The sequence below is a fragment of the Balaenoptera acutorostrata genome, chromosome 6, assembly GCF_949987535.1.
Source record: "Balaenoptera acutorostrata chromosome 6, mBalAcu1.1, whole genome shotgun sequence".
Taxonomy (NCBI): Eukaryota; Metazoa; Chordata; class Mammalia; order Artiodactyla; family Balaenopteridae; genus Balaenoptera; species Balaenoptera acutorostrata.
Genome location: NC_080069.1, coordinates 41,984,812 through 42,002,175, shown reverse-complemented (window position 1 = coordinate 42,002,175; position 17,364 = coordinate 41,984,812). Strand labels below are relative to the sequence as shown.

The window sequence follows — 17,364 nt, the reverse complement described above, 5'->3', positions numbered from 1 at the left end:
TATTAATGATATTTATTTAATAGAGGCATAAAAGAACAAAACATCGTGTAAATAGGTTAAAAAAAACAAACAAATGTCATAAACTATTTTACAACAAGGTTGAAAAGGAAAAGTTTCCCCTCAAAGTCTTTTCTTTAAGTAAAACTGTCACTGAGTATTTTTTTTTAACATCTTTATTGGAGTATAATTGCTTTACAATGCTGTGTTAGTTTCTGCTTTATAACAAAGTGAATCAGCTATACATATACATATATCCCCATATCTCCTCCCTCCCACCCTCCCTATCCCACCCCTCTAGGTGGACACAAAGCACCAAGCTGATCTCCCTGTGCTATGCAGCTGCTTCCCACTAGCTATCTATTTTACATTTGGTAGTGTATATCTGTCCATGCCACTCTCTCACTTCATCCCAGCTTACCCCTCCCCCTTCCCGTGTCCTCAAGTCTATTCTCTACGTTGGCGTCTTTATTCCTGTCCTGCCCCTAGGTTCTTCAGAACCATTTTTTTTTTTTTTTAGATTCCATATATATGTGTGAGCATACGGTATTTGTTTTTCTCCTTCTGACTTACTTCACTCTGTGTGAGTCTCTAGGTACATTCACCTCACTACAAATAACTCAATTTTTTTTTATGGCTGAGTAATATTCCATTGTATATATGTGCCACATCTTCTCTGTCCATTCATCAGTTGATGGACACTTAGGTTGCTTCCACGTCCTGGCTATTGGAAATAGAGCTGCAATGAACATTGTGGTACATGACTCCTTTTGAATTATGGTTTTCTCAGAGTATATGCCCAGTAGTGGGATTACTGGGTCGTACGGCAGTTCTATTTTTAGTTTTTAAGGAACCTCCATACTGTTCTCCATAGTGGCTGTATCAATTTACATTCCCACCAACACTGCAAGAGGGTTCCCTTTTCTCCACACTCTCTCCAGCATTTATTGTTTGTAGATTTTTTGATGATGACCATTCTGACTGGTGTGAGGTGATACCTCACTGTAGTTTTGATTTGCACTTCTCTAATGATTTCACTGAGTATTTTTAATAAGAGACCTCTGGTCTTACAAATGTGATTTTTTTACTTGAAATAATTTAATCCTCTTTTTCTCCCTTCCCTATATCTCCCTCATTTGTAAAAAGGCAGATGAATTTAAAACTCAGAAAATAACTGCTTGAAATTGCCAAAACTAACAAATATAATAAATGTGTCAATCTGCTTTCCTAGTAGATAAAAACCAGAACCTCTTATAAAAAGTAGCAAACACATGTGAGTTAATCCAATATAAAATGCTCCTCAGAACAGTGGTGTCATGGTCAGATGCACTGCTATCTTAAAAATGCAAAAATTCACTGAAAACCAAAGCAAAACAATTTGATTTACTTAGCTGTACCTGCTCATCTCTTTGTCTCCACTCTTGCCAATTTTCTTCCCGTGAATCCTTCTGTACCGGGTTTGGTAATGATAGCTCATGCTGAGCATTACAAATGGCATGGGAGGATTTCTGGGGAATTTTCTTAAAAGCAAGATTCCTGAGCTATGAAACAAACAAACAAAAAATTAAATTCAGTTTACCAATCCTGGGATACAAATGATTTTTTTGGAAGTTAAGAAATCAATATTTTTATACTTCTAAATACTCATTATGCTAACTCACAAAGTCACTATTTGAATTTTTTGTAGTCTTTTGTAGAATGCTAATTTCACCAGCATTTGAGATAATTTTGGTGGATTTCTAGATGAAATGATTAATAAGTGAGAATGGATTATACTCTATTACACCACCATTTTAATGAGTCTGCTTTACTAAAGGGAAGTTTATAGGAGTAGAGAACAGGATAACAAGTATGCTTTTAAAATACAAAACAATAGGGTTCAATAAGATTAAAATTTAATAGCTTATAAATTTAAAAGTTTAAATAGTGAGAGAAGATAGCTTAAGGAACTCTAACAACTACTCTGCTAGTCCTTAAAAATACAGGGCCTAGTCCACAAAGTAACATAATGAACTAAAACTGTACTGGCCAAGCCACTCCCAACAATAAGAAAAATCTTAGTCACAGAGGTTGAAACAGGGAGAAAAATACTGAGAGGCTACTATGGATTAAATTGTATTCTCTCAAAAAATATGTTGTAGGCCTAACCCTTGCTGTCTGTGAATGTGACCTTATTTGGAAATAGGATCTCTGCAAATATAATCAAGTTAAGATTAAGGTTATACTGAATTAGGGTGGGCCCTAATCCAATGAAGGGTATAGACAAAGATACACAAAGAGAACACCATGTAACAAAAGAGGCAGACTGGAAAGATGCAGCCACTAGCCAAGGAATGTCAAGGACTGACAGCTACCATAAGAAACTAGGAAGAGGCAAGGAGGGATTCTACTCAGTCTCAGAGAGCGCCTGGCCCTGCTGACGCCATGGTTAGAACTTCCAGCCTCTAGAACTGTTAAGAGAATAAATTTCTGTTGTTTCAAGCCACCTGGTTTGTGGTACTTTGTTACAGCAGCCCTAGGAAACCAATGAAGAGGTTTTAAATCAAGGATCAACAATTTAACTTTTAATCAGTAGACTGTTCTGCAAGAGGGAGTGATGAGATACAAACATCGCTTTAAGCAGCTGCTTTCTGCTGTGGAAAAGACAGAGTAGAGGGGATGCTGCTAGAGACAAAGCCATGGCAGGTACACTACTGATTTATTACAGAAAGTAGACTGACAGAACTATAGCTGTGGAAGTGGGAAGGGAGGATCCTCAGGCTCATTCTCAGCAATGTAATGTAAACTCCACTATTACCTTATTTTCTGTTCCCCACATCTAATACCAAAAAGAAAATGGTGGGCAATCAAAAGTTCTGTAAGGGGCTTCCCTGGTGGCGCAGTGGTTGAGAATCTGCCTGCCAATGCAGGAGACACGGGTTCGTGCCCCGGTCTGGGAAGATCCCACATGCCGCGGAGCAACTGGGCCCGTGAGCCACAATTACTGAGCCTGCGCGTCTGGAGCCTGTGCTCAGCAACAAGAGAGGCCGCGACAGTGAGAGGCCCGCACACCGCGATGAAGAGTGGTCCCCACTCGCCGCAACTGGAGAAAGCCCTCGCACAGAAACGAAGACTCAACACAGTCATAAATAAATAAATAAAAAGAACGTGAATTTCTTAAAAAAAAAAAAAAAAAATTTCTCTCTAAAAAAAAAAAAAAAAAAAAAGTTCTGTAAGACTGGACTTCTGAAAGGTTGTATGGTGAGAAAAATGTCTTTTAAAGTGACTGACTGTGTGGCAGCATTTTAAAGAGATACTTAGAAAGCAATGGTGATGGAAATAAACAAATTGGAAAGGCTTTTTCTAAGTCTTGGGATATTATAAAATGAATATAGGGGGGAAAAAAACACTTTTACTACTTCTCTCATTAAGTGATATTGAGAAAAGTCCTTAATACCTGACTGCTTCTTCTGTTAAAAGACAAACAGACACAGGCTAGAGTTGTTTTTCAACGTTTCTTTTAAAAATAAATGGGCGCATTAAATGTTGGTCATGTAACTCATGCTAGGCATGTCTAGGGGAGAAGGGCCTGTTTGCTACCCTTAAGAAACAGATGACCATCAAATGCATAAAAATGTATGTTCAAGGCTAGTCATAGGCTTACTGTCTAGTCATAGGCTTATTGTCTATAACAGTAAAAAAAAAAAAAAAGAAAAAGAAAAAAGGGGAAACAACCTAAATGTTTATCACAACAATCTGATTAAGTAAACTATGACAAAGCCACATAATTTTAAATAATGTGGAGTCATTTAAAATAATGTAGATCTTTATTTACTCATATGGAAAACTGCTCATGCTAATTTTAAAAAAGCCAGTTATGAAAGTCTATTATATAGTCTCATTTTCATTTAAGTAAAATATGAATGTATCTATATATTCAAGTAAACTTATATATGTATACAGAAAACACATACCAAAATATTAATTTGTTATATCTCTAGTTATATTTACAAATGACCTTTGTTTCCTTTTAAGACTTTCTTGTTTTTCAGAAACTTTTTGGAATGAGCACATAAGCTTCCACAGACAAAAGAAAAAAAGGCAATTTAAAATATGTTCATCACATCTGACTTCAAATACACACAAATTTATATCCATTCATTCAAGTCATATTTACCAAGTACCTATGGACCAGGACTGTGGATACATAGGTCAACAAGATAGTATCTGCCCTCATGACGCATACAACCTACTGGGAAAGCAGACATGAATAATTATAATTGCTACCTCATTTGCTTCACTCTGTTGCTGTTCCTTCTTTTTTCTTCTTTTCTCTCTTTTTTTCTCATTTGTAGTTGATTTATTTGTTTGAGACTTTCCAGTATTCCGACCTTTGCCTTTTCCAGGCTCAGAATCAGAACCACTGCCACTATCCACTTGCAACAAGGCAAAACGAGAAGCAGTAGTGGGAACAGAACTAAGTACTGCTGAGGCCATTGTAAAGATTTTTCTTTTAAAATACTTCTGTCAAGAATAATTCCTGTGGGAAGGGAGAAAGGAGGCAGATGAATAAACACAGTAAAATTTGTCTCAGATTTTAGAACAAATATATATATATATATATATATATATATATATATATACACACACACACACACACACACACACACACATACACTTCTCCTGACACTGAATTTAGTAACAGTTGGATTCATACACACAGTTCTATTGGCAATAACATACTTTTTAAACTTAAGTAAACAACATAAGACTGTATAAAACAGAAAAATGATATACTGAGATTTCACAATTATTACAAGAATACCAATACAATGTATTCATTTTTCCATATACAGTTTCCAAAAATTAATGTTTTTCCTCTTTCTTTTAAATACACTGCTATATATTTACATATTCATGGAGAATATCCTAATATATACATATTTATGAAGAACATCTTAAATCTGATTAATATATACGTATTTATGGAGAACATCCTAAATCAATATGGTTTACAATGGAAGAGTAAGAATATCATTTTTCACCACACACAGAGACCACTGGTCCAACTACATGCTTACCCCCAACTTCCAAGACAAGAAAAAAGGAGTAGGAAACAAAGAACATTCTTACCGTATACAAATTCTGCCTTAAGTTTGATTCTAGAGAAGTGACAGCAAAATAGAGAACTTAAATTCTCTCAACCAAAGGAAACTTTTCAAAATCACCTTCCACCATTATCTTTTAGTTCACTAGTTTCAGTGCCCCCTACCTCTCTTAGCTTTTTTTTCTTTCATTGTAGTTAATTTACAATGTTGTGTTAGTTTCAAGTGTACAGCAAAGTGATTCAGTTATTTATATACATATATATACATATATATTCTTTTTCAGATTCTTTTCCATCATAGGTTATTACAAGACAGTGACTATAGTTCCCTCTGCTATACAGCAGGTGCTTGTTGTTTACCTATTTTATATATAGTAATGTGTATATGTTAATCCCAAACTCCTAATTTATCTCCCCCCACTATCCCCCCTTGGTAAGTGTAAGTTTGTTTTCTACGTCTGTGAATCTATTTCTGTTTTGTAAATAAGTTTATTTGTATCATTTTTTTAGATTCCACATATAAGAGATATCATATGATATTTGAGTTTCTCTGACTTACTTCACTTAATATGATCATATGTAGGTCCATCCATGTTGCTGCAAATGGCATTATTTCATTCTTTTTATGGCTGAGTAATATTCCATTGTATGTATATACATCTTCTTTAACCATTCATCTGTCGATGGACATTTAGGTTGCTTCCATGTTTTGGCTATTGCAAATAGTGCTGCTATGAACACTGGGTTGCATGTATCTTTTTGAATTAGAGTTTTCTCCAGATATATGCCTAGGAGTGGGATTGCTGAATCATATGGCAACTCTATTTTTAGTTTTTTCAGGAGCCTCCATACTGTTCTCCATAGCGGCTGCCCCAATTTACGTTCCCACCAACAGTGCAGGAGGGTTCCCTTTTCTCCACAGCCTCCCCAGCATTTATCATTTGTACTTTTTAATGATGGCCATTCTGACTGGTGTGAGGTGATACCTCACTGTAGTTTAGATTTGCATTCCACTAATAGTTAGCAATATTGAGCATCTTTCATGCGCCTGTTGGCCATCTGTATGTCTTCTTTGAAGAAATGTCTATTTAGGTCTTCTGCCTATTTTTTGATTGGGTTTTTTTTTGATGTTAAGCTATATGAGCTGTTTGTATATTTTGGAAATTAATCCCTTGTTGGTACCTTTCAGCTTTTTAAGAGCCTCTTAAACTTAAGACAGGATAGCAAAGGTCCTCTAGTAAAACATATATATATAAAAAACTGAATCACTTTGCTGTACACCAGAAACTAACACAACATTGTAAATCAACTATACACCAATTAAAAAAATTTTTTTACAAAAAAGGTCCTCTAGTAATATCTAACCCAAATCCTTTTTTACAGATGAGGCAACTGGTACTTAGACTGGTTAGGTCATTCTGCAAGTTACTGGCAAAGTCAGGACCTGAAACTAGATTTGCTGAACCTTACTCTGCCATTTCTAAGTAAGAAGCCTTGTAACTACTAGAAGACCAAGTACTCTCTCAATTCAAAAGAAACAGATTCTCTTAATAAATTGTGAAACTGAGAAATTTGTTTATTTTTATTTTGAAATGTATTGAGTACATAACTGAATAAACTATTAAGATTTTTTTAAAAAAGGAACACTCCAAGTACCTAGCACTAAGATTGACAAAATGTTAACCCACCCCATGCCTCTCCCCAATAGCAACCCCCCAACTCCCACTCTGTCCAGAGATAATTATTATCCTGATTTGTGTTACTTATTCCTTTGTTTTTCTTTATAGTTTTATCATGTCTGTCTCGAGCCACAGTGCTCATATCTGAACTAGCTACTGTTATTTCCACAATATCCTACTGTTTACACAGGTCCACCCTATTCATTGTGGGAAGGGACTGTGTAAAAGTGTGAATACTAAGAGGTGAGGATCACTGAGGTCCATTTTGAAAGCTAACCACACACTACAGTTTGCATGTTTTCAGGAGGGAACAAAAATGAGAAGCATACGTTCAATCTTCCATCTTAACCTAAGAATCTAGAAAATTATTTGGAAATCTTTCAATTTTTTGTTAAACAATGAAAAAAAATCAAAAGAAGAACTGAGATTTGAAGATGTCATCTAATAGTTATGAAATCAAAGTATTTTTATTACAATACCACGTTAATACCTATTGCTCCTATGCTCAGAAGCATACGGATTAAGATACAATACCACAACATACAGAGATGACATCACACCATTAAAATTATGACGTATTTTTAGGCTTAAATCTTTCCCACAGACATGAGAATTAAGGCTTTGTAAGTTACTATAAGGAAGAAAATATTACAAAATGAAAAGGAAATTCCAGACTCAAAAATATTATGGAAAACATTAATTCTGCTTCAACTTCAACATGCCATGTTAAAATCCTGTAAGTTTTAGTAGCTTTGACCACTTTAGGTACACTAATCCTACACAGTTGTTCTACAACTACTGTATTTAATTTTAACTGTCGCAACTATAAATTGCATATGATAGCTGTTCACAAATATTCACTGCCCCTCCCTGAAAGAGAATTACGTATCACTCTCATGTTGAATGCAGGCTGGCCATGTGACTACCAGTGAAATATAAGCTTTAAAAAGCTTTAAAAGCCAGAACATGGTTCACCGTGTTCTCTTTACTCTGCTTCTGTTATTGTGGAAGTGTATGCTGAGATGAAGCCTCCTACAGTCAAGTCTGATGGAGTCTAAAACTACAATGAACAAAATCTCCTTACTAACCTGTAATGGATATGTAGCTTGAGCAAGAAAGCAACTTTGCTGCTTTAAGCTGCTGAGGTTTTCATGTTGTTACTGCAATATAATCTAACCTTATCATCACTGATAGCTTACACAAATACATTTCCTCTCCATTTCAGGACTGATATCAAAACTGTGAATTTCATATTTGGATTGTTCTGCATGAGTGAAATGTTCACAGGTGTTCTAAATATCTCGCCAAAGCTCACAGAAATTTTTTTTCTTTGAAATGAAAAGAAAAAAGTTTTTAGGCATTGAGAATTTGTGGTTGAGCAGTCGGCCACTGAAGAGTCAGAGACCTAAAGATTATACCTAGCATAATGCATAAGGAAAACACCAATCTATCTGAAACCCAAGAATCACAGTAGAGACTATGTCTTATACAGTGGACACACACAACAAGCAATAAATGTTTCCTGAATGAATGAAAAGAATAAAAGAAAGACAAAGTGAAAAGAAAGCATTAGAACAAATACTGTTAACTGACAAAAGAATCAGTGATAAACACTCAAAATAATTATTTTCCTGAGGCAGCTACCTATGCTACATCTTAGCAACCCATGTGTTAAAATACTTTCTCTAACTAATGAAAGGGTAAATGGAAAGGGGCAATGCTCACCTCCAATGATCCCTTGTTTGGTAAGGGGTACAGGTGGGAGAATAGGAGAGTGGTAGCCACCTGCACTATACTCTACATAATAGTAAATATTAAAGGCCAAAAATAGCTCTACTCAGCAGCTGAGGGAGTAAGGAGATGGGACAACTGGAAGGGCTCATCATCTGTACTCATGCTGTACTTAAAAAAAAAAAGTGATAAACAGCCAACACATCAACTACCTCATTAGCCATGAGAGAAATCTGTATACTACGTCAAAAATCTATATACCATACACTAACCAGTACTTCAGAGGTGGAAGAGGGGGGAAATGTAAATTTTAAATGAAAGAAGGGAATAAAAATATAAAAATAATCCCCAATTTGTGTAAATATGTGTACTATTTATTTACATACCAAAAGAAGGAAATGCATGGGACTACTCCTTTTCCTTTCTATAGTTTTCACTATTTCCCCAAATATTCTGTAACGACCATGTTCCTTCTATAAGCAAAAACTCTCATCGTGAAAAGGAAAAAAGGTCATCTATACCCAAATTCAAAAAAGAAAAACATAATGTAATCAATGCAATATTGATTTTTCTGCCCTGTGTCAAAACTTAAAAAGGGCAACTACAGGTCAGAATTAACAATGACATGCCTCAGGTTCTTTTATGTTAGTGATTGAGAAGATAAATGACACAAAGCAATTGTCAAAGACTGATTATGGTTCATGTTTTTAAGAAAACATTGCCTTCATTAACAAATTTTTCAGAATTTGCAAAAAGATAATCATGTTGTACAATCCAGGAATTCATTTGAAACTGCTTTAAAACCTTGAAGAGAAAAAGAGATAAATAAGCAGACCACAAAAACATTAGACTTTTAAAGATACTATTTCAGGGAAAGACTAGGGTTAGTATTCTTGTGAGGCTAGGGTTAGAGATCTTGTGTCCTAAACTTCTGCATCTCCACCTATGGTCATATCTAAGAGATACCTGGATAAACAAGATTCAGAGTTCTTCTCCCTCCCCCTGTTATCTTCCCTTTCTTTCTCCATCACATGGTCTTTAAAATCCAGATACTTGAGTATATATAAATGCTCATCTATAAACATACACTTAAATAACAAGGACATAATTAAGGTACACAAAACAAAAATACAGTGGGCATCCACTAAGCTACCTACATTGGTCAGTCTATGAATGCAGTGGCTAGTGCTCTATGTTAAATAGTTAAAAATTACTAAAATACTACACAAATTAGGTTTTTAGTCCAGAAATTTAATGATTATTTCCTATGTTTCTTCCTCTTCCCTTTGAGTCTCCTTTTATTTATTTATTTATTTATTTATTTTGCCACGCCCCGCAGCATATGGGATCTTAGTTCCCTGACCAGGGATCAAACCTGCAGAGTCTTAACCACTGGACCACCAGGGAAATCCTGAGTCTCCTTTTAAAAAATAATTTAAAGGCTAATTTAAGTAGTTGAAGGAAGACAAAAGAAAATTTGAAAGATAATTTGAAAACAAATGTTTCAGGTCAAATGCACAAGAAACAAGTAAGTTTACAAATATAAATATGCAGGCAGCTCATCACATATAAGTGCAACATTCTATAATTTCTTAGTGAATCCATTAGTAAAAACTATTAATTCCTCTATACTTAAAATCACAGCAAAATCAAATTATAGTGAAGTCTCCACTTTATATATACTCAATACTAGAAAAGCCACTTATTAAATATTAGAGCATATGTTAGGGCTTTCTATAGCAACTGTCCTTCCTCAGATTTTGTACTCCAGCAAAATAAACTACTTAAAATTTCCTGACCACACATTTAGTTTTACTTGTTCAAATCTTTTTGCTGTGCCTTTTGCCTAAAATGCCCTCCATCTCTTCCACTTACAACTTGTATTTGTTCCTTAAAATCCTGCTCAGATGCTAGGATCTCTATAAAGCTTTCTCTGACCTGCCTGTTTAATCATTCCCTCCTTTGTAATATTTCTGTAGTTTATATTTACTTTTATTACTGAATAAATTTATTTAAAATTATCTGTTTACTGTTGTGCCTAGCCCCTTATAATCCTGATTTCAACATCCTGAAAGGCAAGAGCTTCTTCTTTCCACCCCTAACAAAACCACAGGACCTGGCACACAGAAGATACATTTATTGAATTTGGTTTTTTAAAAAATATTTACATTCCCCAAGTACACAGCTATCTATGCATTCAAAGACATGCTCTAAAATAGAATGGAGCAAAAGAAAATGCAAAGTGCGCTAGAGATAATCCCCAATTCCCAGAATGCAAATGTGAGTTAACAGTGATTATTAGCATATTTGTTTAGGAAACACAACTGGTTTCAAAGTATTGATTAAAAAGAACTAGGATAGGGCTTCCCTGGTGGCGCAGTGGTTGAGAATCTGCCTGCTAATGCAGGGGACACGGGTTCGAGCCCTGGCCTGGGAAGATCCCACATGCCGCAGAGCGGCTGGGCCCGTGAGCCACAACTGCTGAGCCTGCGCGTCTGGAGCCTGTGCTCCGCAACGAGAGAGGCCCGCGCATCGCGATGAAGAGTGGCCCCCGCTTGCCACAACTGGAGAAAGCCCTCGCACAGAAACGAAGACCCAACACAGCCAAAATCAATCAATCAATCAATCAATCAATCAAACATACGCATCTGATTCAAGATCCTCATTAAAAAAAAAAAAAAAAAAAAATTTAAAAAAAAAAAAAAAAAAAAAAAAAAAAAAAGAACTAGGATACATGAGGAGCTTAAGTAAACTACTTTTTAAAATGAATAGCCTAAACTGCAAGCAGAAGGATTTATAAACAGCTGATCCTCTTGGGCTCCTCTACTAAGGTTCTGAGGACCAGTGCCACTATGATGTAATCCCTTTAGACTATGATCTCTCTAAGGTCAAGAAAGATGGTAGGAGTAGCCATACCTCAGTCCAGGGAACCACAATTAGGGCACTTCAAAACTGGTATATGTATAAGCTCCTCAATCAAGACCAAATATATCCCTTTTATAAAATGGAATGACAGTCATCTTCCATTAACACTATCGACCAGTAAGCCGAATGAAAAAAGAAGTGAATACCATGTAGATACCAACTAGTGTGGTCTCACTGAAATGTAGCTTAGATTAAAAAAAAACAAAAACCATAAAATGAAATGGTATTGAGTATGAGTGACTTAATACCTGGTGAAATTTTTTTATCGTATTATTTTAAGTTCTGTTCCTCAAATAACACAACTACACAATATCTTTCACTTTGGCTTCTTATAAAGTAAGGTTCACAACCAGTAAGTGCCAAGAGCATACCAAAACTTTGCTCGCAACAAACTTAGTGCAAACAAACCATATAAACTTAATGGGTATATCCTAAATTCCATTTTTTTTTCTTCATAGTTAAATACTGCCTCCCCTCTCCAATCCGCATCACCTAATTTCTGTGGGTTGAAAAACCTAGGCAAAAAGTACAAGCAGGTACCGGTTGAGGACCTAAGGGATTCGCCCATGAATAAAGCACATGTATTTTCAATTGCCCCAGTGATCTCTCGGTCAACTTCTGGGTTCTTCACTCTTAAAGAGTGAAGCCACCTGACTGATTATCTTATAGATAAGTTTGTTGTAACCATTTATGACAATATCTTCCATTAATTAGGATTTGACTGGTGAGAACTTAAGTGTTATGAACCTGTTGAGAAAAAAAAAAAACTACGTTTCCACAGATTAAAGATTTAAAAAAATTTTAATTGCCACAAAGTTCAATATTCTTATGGCTGCAAGTCAAATTTATTAAACTGATGATTCAGGTTACAATCACAAGCACGTTTACTACGTAAAGAAATAGTACTAAACGGTGCAGAGAAAATGTCACTGGCTTTTCAGTAGAGGAAAGACGATTTTTCCTTAGTGCTTCTAATGAAAGCCATAGCACCTACTCAATTGTAGAATCTAGCTAAGGTAAGAATGAAAAATCTAAAACAAGGCGGAGAGAAAAGACAATTTAATAAGTCATTTTTTATCATTGTTCAATACCTACCAAGCACCCTAAGTGCTAGAGATGACAAAAATTCTGGAAGACTGCTTGTTCCAAACAATAACTACAAAAAAACAAACAAAATTCAAAACCCTTCTCCCTTTTACTTTTCAATAGTTAGCGGAGAGGAGGAGGAGCACTTTACTCAAAAAGTAATTCACTATACCTCATTCACGAATGAAAGCCAAATTTCACCCACAGGCTGTTAACCGAGGCTCCAAAACTTATTCGCGCAAAGTACATAGAGAAGGAAACAGAGCTGGGCGAGACCTAACTCGGGCAGAGAAGCGGCTTCAAAACCTGAAAGGGAGAAAACAGCGAGTCAGTTCGAAGCTCCAGAAATTTCCGAGCGCCTGGCTCCCCGGGCGGGAGCGCGATGCCCGCGGCGGGGAGGGGGCGGCGGCACCTGTCACTCGACGGGCCCGCGACAGCGGTGGCCCCCGGCCCCGGCCCCCGCGGGGTCTCGGGAGCCGCAGGCACCGCCCGGGCGCCTGGGCCTGAGGTCGGCGCGGGTCTCTCTCCGCCGCCCCCGAGACCAGCGCCGAGCGTCGGGGCCGCGGCCCTTCCCAAGGAGCGGCCCTCCCGCGCACTCTGCCCAAAGCCTCCGGATAGCGGGGCCCATCGCCTCAGGCCGAGTCCCCAACTGCCGAGACGGGGGCGCATGGAGCGGCGCGGCCGAGCCGCCACCACCGCCTCAGGGGCCCCGGAGCGGACCCCCGCGAGGCGGTCCGCCCTCCGCGTACTCACCGGGCCTCCCCGGCCGCCGGCACGGCCCTCCTCTCCCTCCTCCCCCCGCCGCCGCCGCTCCGCGGCTCCTGGGGCGGCCGCACTGGGCGTTGGGACTGCGCTGGGTCAAGTGTCGGGGGGCAGGGGCGGGTTCGCGCCGGGCGGGGGTCGCACGGCGGCCCCGCAAGCGGGCACGGAGCACTAACGGGCCCCGGGGCGCCGGGCCGGGCGGACCGCTGTAGGGAGCGCGGCTGCAGGCTGCGGTGAGGGGCGGGGAAAACGCGGCCGCGAGCCGAGGGCGGGAGGGAAGTCCCGGCGGAGGGGGCGGTGTGAGAGCCGCGGGGCGGAGCGGGGGAGGGGCCTGGCGCGCCCGCCGCCGCGCGCGGGGGTTTGTTTATTTTCCAGGTTGGTTGCGGCGCTGTCGCGTGGGTAGGGGTTCGCGGGTGACGTGAGCGCCCGGAGTTGGGGGAAAGGACCAGACCCACCTGCTGGAGAAGGGGAGCTACGGGGGCCGGGCAGGGTCCAAACGTCTCACGTAGGCGGCGGCGGCGCGGTCTTCGGGGTTACCGGGAAGAGAAGGGCTTTCCCGGAGTAGGTGGAAGGACGGAGGCCTCCCGAGAGAATAGTAGGACTCCAGGCTATACCCCTGCAGTTCGGCGGCTTCACCTGCATCGCGGAGAGCAGTTAGCCCTGCAGTGGAAAAGGGCCAGTGGAACGTGGGGGCCCGAATTCCCAGCCCCTCCGGGCTCGACCTCCAGTTAGTGGAGTAGGGTTGGTCCTGCAAACAAGATTTGAATAGAAACACTGCATCAGTTCTCTGTAAGGAAAATAATGAACATTGCCCAGTTCTCTGTAGAGTTACAGCACTTTCACGTTACCTCCCTTGGTGCTCCATCAGGTACTAGGATTCTCATTTTACAAGCCAAGTTAAGTGACTTACCCAAAGCCTCACATCTAATAAACGGCACAGCCGGAACACACCTGTCCTGACTTCAAATTCTGTGCTGCTTACCGTTGCGTCACGTTATCTTCCTGAATCACTTTGTTTCAGCTAATAGTAGACGCCCCCATAGGTAAGATGCTGCAGGGTTACAGAGGGGAGTTAAAGCTGTTATCCTTGCCTTCAAAATAAGAAATAAAACAAGGATAAAACAGTTAAAAGACAAACCATGACAGATGCCATGTGAAAAATACAGAGTACTGCAGAATATCAGGGAACTGCTCAGACCTGTCTGGGGAATCAGGAAAGAAAGGCAGTAAGGAGGAGAAGGCATTTGGGATTGACCTTGAAGGAGACGAGGATGGCTTTACAGCAAGAAGAGACAGCATGAGAACATATATGAAGGTGAATCAATGGAAGTTGTGTTCAGGAAAAGAAAATGGTAAGGCTCTAGGGCATGTTGAGAAGTGGCAGACACAGAGGAGAATGGGGCCTGGGATGCCAAGTGGAAGAATTTGTATTCAAATCATTGCTTAGTTTTTGTGGTTTAAAAGTTTGGGGGTTTAAAAACCTTGCTTTTCTTTGATCTCTCTGTGAATGGATACAGAAATCAGAGGTGGGAAAATGGTCAGATAGACTTGCGATAGGCCAGGTAAAAGGTAATGATAAATCTGAACTAAAGGTAAGGCAGGAGGAATTTAAAAGAGCTTGGCTAAAAGATGATGTGGAAGCAGAATCTACAGAATTTGGCATTTGATTAATTGGTTTTTCCAGTAAGAGGGGATTGCTTGAGAACATACATGAAGGAGGAAGAGAAAAATAAAAGGTAATGGAGGTTTTGAGTTTGGAGATAATTATAGAAGATAGAAAAAAGACAATTAGAGATAGGAATAGGAACTGCTTCTTGAGATATCAATTTAGACTTGGACATTTTAAGGGTTTGAAAGATTGTTGAGACAGCCAGATAGAGGTTGACACTGAGAAGTTAGATGTAAAGGTTTTGAAGTAAGGGTAAGAGGGTTGAACTAGAAGATAGATTGGGAAGTTATCAGCCTAGCGGTGATATCACTGTGAGAGAAAAGAAGAAAACAAAGGGCAAAATCTTGGAGAACATCTTCTTTAGAACCTTGCTACTCAAAGCATGGTCAATGGCCCAGCCACACTGGCCCAGCATCACCAGGCAGTTTGTTGGAAAGGTGGAATCTCAGCCCTCCCCACCCCAGACCTGCTGAATCAGGTCTTCAGTTTAACAAGAACCCCAAGTGATTTGTATCACATTAAAGTTTAAGAAGCTCAGACCTAGATGAGAAAAGCCAATAAATAAAGAAGGGATCTAATCTAGATAGAGAAGCCAGCAAAGAAAGAGAGGAGGAAGTGGGAGGAGAACCAGAGAAATGCAGAATCACTAAAGCAAGATACATTGGAGTTTCACAAAGACAGGGGCAGGAAGGAGGGTTGATCACAATATCCAAAACCACAGAGGTCGAAAAGTGCAAGGAAAGAAGGTATGTTTGAACTTTGTGATTAGGTGGTGTGGTCATTATGACCATGTTGTTCTAACTGAAAGCTTGGAAACTGCCACTTTGTGACTGGGGACAGCCTAGAAATATAATCCCTCCAGTCCCCACATATATGGGACATATCAAAGTAGGCTTGTGGATTTGATAGTGGGACAAAATAGAAGTTCCTTTCTAGTTGCTTCTATTTTCTCAGTGAAATAAGAAACAAGATCATTTTGGGAGACTGCTAATTGTCCATCACAATGTATTCTTTCTTTCTTCCTGACCACAGAGACTATTTTTCTCAGCCTTTCTTTCAGTTGGGTATGGTCAAAGGTGAAGTTATTGCTACTGGAATGTGAGCAGAGATGATGTCGGCCACTGCCAGGCCAGTGTGCCTCCTTCATGCGTTTTTCCTTCCTGCCAGCTGGATTATGCAGATGACTACTAGTCCCTGAGGTTGGCAGAACCACAAGAAAGAACGTGCAGGGATGAAGGAGAGCTGCCCATTGACCTGGAACACACACTCTGGATTATTTTGTGAGCAAGGTATAAATTTCTATTGAGTGGGAGCCATAACATTTTTGTTTGTTATAGCAGTTTAGCCTACTGTGGCTCATGAAGTTATTAACTGAAAGTAATGAGGGGGTAGTTAGCGGGGGAGGGAGAGGGGAAGAGAGATGAAATACTAGTCTGTCAGTGTGGGAGAGGGAATTGATGAGGGGAACATGGTAAGGTTTCCAGGCACTAATAAGGACGCACCTGAGTGAGTGGCCATGAATTTATAGTGAGACCAGTCAGTATGGTTGTGCATTTTTCTCCAGACAGATTTAGTTGCTCATGCGATGCGCAAGCACTGAGTAGGCAGTTTTGGATTACCCAGGACTGAGATTTGGCTGGGCAAGTAGGATGGGGAGAGATTGGCAAAGGGTAGTTGAGGGTAGATGCAAAGGAAGCATTATAATTTCAGATGTGGTAAGAAATAAGGCTTTGAGAGGGGTGGGAAACTGTGAAAAGATGGGAGAGTGAATGGAATGGTGATTCTGATCAGGTTGAAGAATTGTTGGAGTTTAGGTACCACAGAGAATGACCTGAAAAGAGAAGAGATGGGTTGGAGAGTAGTAGGCTTGAAATTAAAATTAGAAGTAATGTCAGTAATGTCAAGGTGTAGGGAATGACCATAAGAGTGGGTAGCTGAGATAGCAGAGGGCAAAGATCGTTCCAAGAGAGATGGTCAAGGAACTGAGAGGCAGTAAGGATTTGAAAGATATCTATGTCTATATCTATATCTATATCTATATCTATATCTATATCTATATCTATATCTTGCAAAGAATTATCTGCAGACGTGACAGTGGTGTTGGAGTAGTGAGTAGCCTTGAAGAGAGTGATAATGAGCCTGGTCCTAAAATCTTCAAAGAATGAGGGGCTGAATGCTCTGAATTAAGATGTTCAAGGCCATCAGTGATTTAAGATGTTAAACTCTTGCATGTTTCAGGCACTTTAAAGTTTTGTTACTAATGTGAGATTTCTAATTGCTTCTCTTTGACCTCTCAGATTACAGATGGTGACTGCTTTCTTTAAGAGGAAATGCCCATCTGTCAGTATTATAAAACAAACACATGCCAGGGTTCCCAGTTTAAATGACTATGCTTTAAAATTTGTCATAAACTACTCCTACCTCCAACA

The 17,364-nt window shown here is 39.4% G+C and overlaps 1 protein-coding gene across 3 annotated transcripts in view; it reads right to left on the bottom strand.

The window, feature by feature from the left end:
• Positions 1-13,524, bottom strand: part of GKAP1 (G kinase anchoring protein 1) — an 81,878-nt gene extending 68,354 nt beyond the window's left edge. The window contains exons 1-4 of one of the 3 annotated variants that reach the window (XM_057549394.1): positions 13,258-13,524; positions 12,677-12,810; positions 4,264-4,516; positions 1,395-1,538 (exon numbers count right to left, since the gene is read on the bottom strand). In XM_057549394.1, the coding sequence (XP_057405377.1) occupies positions 1,395-1,538; positions 4,264-4,473 (354 nt within the window). In that variant the 5' untranslated portion in view covers positions 4,474-4,516; positions 12,677-12,810; positions 13,258-13,524. Of the gene's footprint in view, positions 1-1,394; positions 1,539-4,263; positions 4,517-12,676; positions 12,811-12,916; positions 12,938-13,257 lie in introns of those variants that run through there. The other 2 variants (XM_057549392.1, XM_057549393.1) reach the window with 2 other exon arrangements.
• Positions 13,525-17,364: the final 3,840 nt, after the last annotated feature.